This window comes from Prenolepis imparis, unplaced genomic scaffold (genome assembly GCF_030444845.1).
Source record: "Prenolepis imparis isolate NDT839.2.m4 unplaced genomic scaffold, iyPreImpa1.0 SCAF_5, whole genome shotgun sequence".
Classification (NCBI taxonomy): domain Eukaryota; kingdom Metazoa; phylum Arthropoda; class Insecta; order Hymenoptera; family Formicidae; genus Prenolepis; species Prenolepis imparis.
The window spans coordinates 19134609-19142665 of NW_028141163.1; the positions used below are offsets into that span (position 1 = coordinate 19134609).

At 42.7% G+C, this 8057-nt stretch overlaps 2 protein-coding genes across 2 annotated transcripts; both read left to right on the top strand.

Moving 5' to 3' along the window:
- The first annotated feature begins 427 nt into the window (after positions 1–427).
- LOC145936476 (uncharacterized) lies at positions 428–3482 on the top strand. Its single transcript, XM_083038733.1, has 2 exons — positions 428–1335; positions 1553–3482. The coding sequence occupies exons 1-2, from the start codon at positions 428–430 to the stop codon at positions 3480–3482; spliced, it is 2838 nt and encodes a 945-aa protein (XP_082894859.1).
- Positions 3483–4711: 1229 nt separating this feature from the next.
- On the top strand, positions 4712–5464 carry LOC145936477 (uncharacterized). The gene has a single exon (XM_083038734.1). The coding sequence runs from the start codon at positions 4712–4714 to the stop codon at positions 5462–5464; it is 753 nt and encodes a 250-aa protein (XP_082894860.1).
- Positions 5465–8057: the final 2593 nt, after the last annotated feature.

The following is an 8057-nucleotide window of genomic DNA, read 5'->3' on the forward strand; positions in this document are numbered from 1 at the left end:
TCCGAATCCGGGCTCTCCCGAAGATCTCCGTTGTGTCGCGTGCAGCAAAGAGAGACCAGAGTCAAGATCTCCGTTCGTCTACCCTTTCCCGTTTTCTTTTCTTCGTCACCGCCCGGTTCGCGTGATTCAAACATTCGAGTGGAAGTGTTATTCTCTTTTCTCGTGAAAATAAAAACTAAACTAGTGAAAAGCTATCAACGACAATTTCTTTCCGACCTTCTCTCTATCTCTATTCCCGATCAGTACTAGTTCCTCTCCGAGTTTCACGCTCTCGCGGATTTAGTCATTACCGCGACATTTCTGGTCCTTCGAGCCGGATCGGGATTGAGGACTTTCTTTCCGTTTGAATAATTATTAACATTGAAAGTGGTGATTTCCCACACCGGTCAAGTGATACTTCAACTCAACAGTGCTAATTGTGACCACGATGCCATCCCTCGAAGAGCTGCTTTACAAGCAACGTTCTGTAATTGCGTCAATCACGAACACTATTGCGAGTTTTAAGAAATTAGAGACGGAAAAGAAAACGTATGCATTGATTAAAGCTCGAATTGAGATGACAAAGGAAAGATTTGAACAGTGTCGATCATTGGACGCCAAACTGCGAGTCCTCGTCGACGACGCTACCCTCACATCGCATCCGTATTTCGCCAAACTCGAATTCGCAAAGTGCGAGGACGCCCACGACGCTGCGTTGGATTATCTCTACGAAGCTCTCGATGAAGCTCCACCCTTTCCAGGTGCGCTCTCTCCTCAAGTAAGTCGTACATCCGACCTTCCGCCTCACTCGACGCTCAACTTACCGAAGATCACATTGCCGCAATTTGACGGATCATACGAGAAATGGGAGAGCTTCCGCGATAAGTTTACTTCCATGATTATATCCGAAACTAGTTTATCTAACGTTCAACGATTACATCATTTATTTTCATGCTTAAAAGGCGACGCGAGCGCAGCAATCGATCATTTAGCCGTAACGTCCGAGAATTTTACCGTTGCGTGGGAAACACTCTCGTCTCGATACGAAAACAAAAGACGCTTAATTAGTACACACCTCAATAAACTATTCACACTGCCTACCGTCACTGCGAAATCGGCGCAAGAATTGCGAGCGTTGCGAGACAAGCTAAAGTCCGCGATAACTGCACTAAAAAATTTGAAGCGTCCGGTCGATCAATGGAGCGATATTCTTGTATTTCTCTTAACTCAAAAACTCGATAAGTTTTCGAGAGAAGCATGGGAGCTCAAATTAGGCTCCAACACCGATTATCCTACGTACACCGAAATAGATGTGTTCATCGAATCACGTATCCGAGCTCTCGATTCAATAGTACCGTGCGCAACCGAAAAATCAACCGATGTAGCAGCGAAACCAAAAACAAAAATTAAAGCGATCACATACCGCGTCACATACCGCTAGCGCAATCAAATTGTCGTGTCAAGTGTGTTCCGCGCAACATCTTTTGTATCAATGTCCCGAATTTCTAAATAAACCACCGGTTCAGCGATATGAATTAATTCGAAAGTTCAAACGATGCATAAATTGTTTTAGCTCGAAACACCAAGCGAAAGAATGTACGAATCAACGTGCGTGTAAACAATGCCAAAAAAGGCATCATATATTACTTCACTTTCCTGAAAGTTCGAAACATTTCGACAATGAGACGTCTTCGCCAACCTCACAACTCGAATCGACGAATTCCGCGGTCACTTCCCATATTGCCACACAACCGACTTTACCAACCCAGCAAATTCTCCTTGCGACTGCTCGACTAAGAGTTTACTCCAATCACGGTCGTTTTCAAAACATCCGTGCTTTGATTGATCAAGGTTCCATGTCTTCGTTTATGACAGAGAATTTAGTTCAATTATTACGCATTTCTAAAATACGAACGTCGATCAAAGTAACAGGCATCGGAGAAACGCAAACCTCCGCCCGGCAAGCGGCCGTTATCACGATCACTCCAAGTGCCTCCGAAACCCCTGTTTACTCCACCACCGCGTTAATTCTAAAGTCTCTAACACAATACATGCCTACTCGAGTGAATTCTCAATGCCACTGGTCACATTTGAGCGGTCTCAAATTAGCCGATCCTGATCCTACCGGATCCGATCCCATCGATCTCATTATCGGAACCGATCTTTTCGGCTCACTAATTTTAGACGGTATTCGTAAAGGCACCGCGAACGAACCAATAGCGCAAAATACCGTGTTTGGATGGATCATTTCCGGGCCGACCGGACAGGCTCAATTCGATAAACAGACTTTGATCGGAGTTCATCATACCTTCGCGAATGAGAATCTCGATTTGACTCTTCGACGCTTCTGGGAGATAGAGGAAGTTCCCCGTACGTCTAAATTAACTCTCGAAGATCAAGCGTGTGAGGAACACTTTCTTCATACGCACGCTCGCGACCGCGAAGGCCGATACATCGTTAGACTGCCCTTTAAAAACGGGCCTCCCATTAACATCGGAGAATCTCGAAACTCAGCTCTTCAACAATACCTTCGTACTGAAAAACGTCTGAAACGGGATCCTTCTAAAGCCGCCACGTACAACGAATTCCTCCAGGATTACGTTGATCGCGGACACATGCAACGAGTACCAGACACCGAACAACCTGATGATCCAACGCAGATTGTTTTCATCCCTCATCACGCCGTCGTCCGTGACAGTAGTACGACAACCAGAGTTCGCGTTATATTTAACGCCTCGAATCAAACTACCAACGGCACCTCGCTGAACGACCATCTACACGTTGGCCCAAAACTCCAGACGGATCTCGCCGCCGTTATATTGCACTGGCGTTTATACCGGTACGTTTACTCCGCTGATGTGGAGAAAATGTACCGGCAGATTCTCGTTGACCAACGCGATTGTGATTACCAAAGAATTCTTTGGCGACCCACTCCAGCCTCTCCTATCCAGAAATATCGCTTGCGGACCGTTACATACGGTACTAGCTCCGCTCCTTATTTAGCATTAAGGGTGATGAATCAACTGATCGTAGACGAAGGGACTTCCTTCCCGCTAGCCGTTACAGTGACCAACCGTCAAATCTACGTAGATGATTTCCTCTTCGGATCCGATGACAAAATTCTCGCACGACAAACTCGTAATCAAGTTATATCTCTCTTAAAGAAAGGCGGATTCACTCTTCGTAAATGGGCGAGTAATTCCCGCGATCTCCTCGACGATCTCGATCCGAAAATTCACGGCATTGCTCAAAATAGAGAGTTACGCAATGACGAACGTCTCAACATGCTTGGACTCATTTGGAATCCAGATCGCGACGTATTTCAATTCCAGGTGAACACGCTTACAACTCCAGGAGATACAAAAAGAAGAATTCTCTCGGACATCGCTAAACTGTTCGACCCTCTAGGCTGGGCCACTCCTGTCATAATTCGTGCGAAAATTCTAATGCAACAACTATGGGCGTCAAAATGCGACTGGGATGAACCAGTCGCATTTATTTAACATCTGGAAAACTTACCATGAAGACTTCCCGGAGATCAAAAAAATAACAATTCCTCGCTGGATCCAATGTGGCCATCACTCGTTCGAGCAAGAACTACACGGGTTCGCCGACGCTTCAACAAAAGCTTATGCCGCGGTAGTCTACAGTCGCGTAGTCGCGATGGACGGCACAGTGACAGTGACTATGCTTGCTGCGAAATCTAAAATCGCTCCGCTCAAAACCATGAGTATCCCTCGCCTCTCATTGGAAAACATTCGTCGCTAACCGCGTCGCAGAGATTCATACGTTAGTCCCAACCGCGTCGTGGCGTCACGTGTCAACTAATCAGAATCCCGCCGATTGCGCGTCGCGCGGCATATCTCCCGCCGAACTACCTTCCCATGATCTGTGGTGGTCAGGCCCTGCTTGGCTCATTCAACCACCAGCGCAATGGCCAAACGAAATTGCGCAACCACCATGTACCACTCTCGAGGAACGGACATCTAAACCAGCGCATACGACGACAGTAACGAACCAATGGAATCTATCGCACCGTTATTTGTCTTGGTCTAAATTACTACGAGTGACAGCATATATACAACGATTTATCAATAAGTTACAGTCACGTCAAAAAAAACCAGAAACGAACTCTAAATCATCAGCCTCACTTGTTCTCTTGAATCAAATCGAATTAACAACCGCCGAGACCTTTTGGATACGATCCATCCAAGCCGATGTTTTTCCTCTCGAATTATCGTCACTATCTAATGCTACTCCGATTCCAAAATCGAGCTCGCTTCTTCCGTTAAATCCGTACCTCGACGATCATCTACTCCTTCGTGTCGGAGGCCGACTTCGTAACGCAAGTATTGCTGAAACTACCCGCCACCCGATAGTACTCAAAGATCATCCATAGTCATCCATAGTAGTACGATTGATCATTCGCGAAACGCATCTGAAATCGCTTCACGCGGGATCCCAGTTAACCCTGTCTCTCCTCCGAAAGAAATATTGGATTCTCCGCGCGCGTTCCGTCGTTCGCGCCGTCCTGTATAAATGCGTCGCTTGCACCCGAGAAAGAGCGCCAATCCCCACCGAGCTCATGGGCGACCTTCCACACGTTCGCGTGAATCGCTCCACCCGAGCGTTCGTTCATACTGGCGTAGATTACACTGGTCCCGTTTCGATTCGTACCACGAAAGGCCGAGGTCATAAATCATACAAAGGTTATATTTCCGTATTTATTTGTATGACTACCAAAGCTATACATTTAGAGCTAGTTAGCGATTATTCTACCAGCGCCTTCCTTGCTGCATTCCACCGTTTTCGCTCGCGCCGCGGATTGCCGACATCCATCTACTCCGACAACGGAACCACCTTCCAAGGGGCTGACCGCGAGTTGAGACTCGCGGTTAAAAGCGCGAATGAACATCACGATTTCATCAACCAACTATCTTCAGAAGGCGTAACGTGGAAATTTATACCCCCTTCCGCCCCGCATTTCGGGGGATTATGGGAGGCCGCGGTGCGGAGCGTAAAATATCATCTAAAGCGTTGTATCGGAGCTTATACACTCACTTTCGAGGAGCTTACAACCGCACTTTGTCGCGTCGAAGCCTGCCTAAATTCACGTCCCATCGCTCCTACCTCCGAAAGCCTCGACGATTACGCAGCCTTAACTCCCGGGCATTTTCTAATAGGCGAGCCATTGCTAGCAACCCCGGAGCCCAGCGTTCTCGAAATTGACGAAAACCGATTATCACGATGGCAATTGTTGCAACGAATTACCGAGAGTTTTTGGAAAGCATGGTCTCATGACTATCTGCTCACCTTGCAGCAAAGACCAAAGTGGAAGGTCGTACGAAAATTGGCGAAAGTCGGACAGCTAGTACTCTTGCGAAACGCGCTGGCTCCCCCTTGTCAATGGGAATTAGGCCGCATCATTGCGTGTCACCCGGGAGCGGCCTTACTCGTGACGGCCTTACTCGTGTCGTTACCGTGAAGACGGCGCGCTCTCAATATAAGCGACCCATTGTAAAAGTGTGCTTTCTCCCGGTTGACATTAATACCGCTACCGGAGAGGATCCCGTCAAGGCGGGCGGATCAAGCGTCCGACCCCCTGATGGATAGCGAAACAAACAAAAAAAAACCTAGTGTAATAAATTGTCCAAAAAAAAAAAATTGTTCGCGTTCGCAAATCTATTGATTGTAACCGATTGATATTATAACTTTCTGTTATCGAATGTAACCATTCGAGGCGGGCGGTGTGTTTCGGAATGCGGACGAGAATTTCGCGACTTTCAATGCTTATTGTTAATCGCCGAAAGTTTGGAGAGTTCTCGCGACCATCGAGATCCTCACGCTACGATCACGTGATAATCACGCATCAAAACAACCCCGATCACGTATGATCGGCGTTGAAAGGCTCGTTTTCGCCATCGATGACCAAAATTCCATTCTCAGTCTTATTCGAGCTACCGATCGACACACTTAGCTGTTCGTCTAACCGAGAATACAAGAGTGAATCTATCGATTCGTTGAGAGCTCTCCGTACTATTCTTTAGAAAAGATCAACGCCTAACTATTCGCGGTCGCGATCTGGTCGCTGCATTTCCGATCGTCCTCGAGTCAAGATTTCTGTCGCGTAGAGTCCGAATCCGGGCTCTCCCGAAGATCTCCGTCGCGTCGCGTGCAGCAAAGAGAGACCAGAGTCAAGATCTCCGTTCGTCTACCCTTTCCCGTTTTCTTTTCTTCGTCACCGCCCGGTTCGCGTGATTCAAACATTCGAGTGGAAGTGTTATCCTCTTTTCTCGTGAAAATAAAAACTAAACTAGTGAAAAGCTATCAACGACAATTTCTTTCCGACCTTCTCTCTATCTCTATTCCCGATCAGTACTAGTTCCTCTCCGAGTTTCACGCTCTCGCGGATTTAGTCATTACCGCGACAATATGTATATATAATATATTCATTTATATATTATATTAATTAATAACTTAAATGTTTTTTCAACATAGAAATTGATGTTACTTTCAACTTCTTTATTATACGTGTTTTTATATACTTTGGAACATGCACTCATTAGAAACTCTATCTACTTTCTCAACTTTCCATTAGTATGTATACAATAGAACTGTGTAATATCTCAGATTGTTTTTTTTATTATCTGTGTGCATACTGCTGCACATTTAAAGTTTGATATTTAACTTGTACTTGAAAGTTTTCTCATATTGTTTTATTTTATTCCTTTGTGTAACATTACTTTAAAAATATTTTACATGCTGTCTCCTGTTAACTTTTTACGCTTTGCATTATTATTCTTTATATTATTAATTGTTATTAGAAAATGTTATTCAAGATAATACTGTTCCTATATTCCAAAATATATAAATAAATATTACTTCTATCATCAAATAGAAAGCATTTTAAAAAATATATATATTTTTTATTTATAAAATAATTGATAAAATATTAATTTCTAGTAATCACACATAATTTTTTAATTATATTCTTAGATGACATGATTCGCGAATAATATTAATTTCAATGTGTTTTCTTACGTACAATATTTTACAAAAACACTCTCTGCTATATGCGCAATACTTTCTTTCGTTGACATAGCCAAAAATAATTTTTACTATTTCATTGATTACAAATCTAACAAAAGCAGCAAAAAAAACTAGAAAGATGTAGAAGACGTTTCAAGGGGTTAGTTAGGGGGGGTTATAACAATCGCGACATAGTCGAATTTAAATGCGTCACAATAGTTATGAGGTTGCTCTTATTGTTCTCTCTTCAAATACTACGAATATGCCGAAGGCTACTGAGATTTCGTATTTTTCTCTGTATACTTTCTATTTTCTGAGAAAATCACCGACAAGAAAGAGCATGTTTGTAAATGGACAAGCACATTACATTAATATTATAGCGTCTAATTGGCATTCGAGGTCATCATGGTGTATTCAACAAGAATTGTTGACCAGATAACGATGACAATGATGTATTGTAAGTTTAAGTCGAGAAATATAAAATAAGCAAATTAAAAAAAAGAAAATTTTGACAGCTACTTCAGAAACAATCTTTGAATAGAAATGTGATTTAACAATTAATATTGTGTTTTCAAAATTATCTTTAGGTTCTTAGTTGACGGCTTTGCATGCTAATTCGATTCAAAACTGATTTTCTAAAACAATATCAATTACTGATCATAAGAAAGATTGCAATTGATGATTATTTCAGAGAGAAATATCATAAAGAATTTTACTTCTTCTGAATATCCCTAAAAAAATAACATCTCTATTAAAAGCTTTTCAATATTAATCAATATTAATTTAATTTGTATATATATATATATATATGTATGTATATATGTACTATGTATAATATTACGTGGATTTAAATCTTATCATATTGCCATGGTACGGAGCCTTGAAAAAACATAAAATAAGAGGATTTCTTCCTCTATTATCTCCATTATACGTAAAATTTTCTAAGGAACTTTCATAAAGTGTCTCTTCAAATTGAACTCCATCTTTGATACGTATGTAATTGTGCAAAATGCAGCATACTTTTATTAAGGATGCACAAAAATGTATAT

Bases quoted from the DNA above. Each gene is read 5' to 3' on its own strand.
- LOC145936477 (XM_083038734.1), top strand. From the start codon at position 4,712: ATGACTACCAAAGCTATACATTTAGAGCTAGTTAGCGATTATTCTACC.
- LOC145936476 (XM_083038733.1), top strand. From the start codon at position 428: ATGCCATCCCTCGAAGAGCTGCTTTACAAGCAACGTTCTGTAATTGCG. The intron at 1,336-1,552 runs GTGCGCAACCGA...AAATTGTTTTAG, and splicing joins GCTCTCGATTCAATAGTACC to CTCGAAACACCAAGCGAAAG.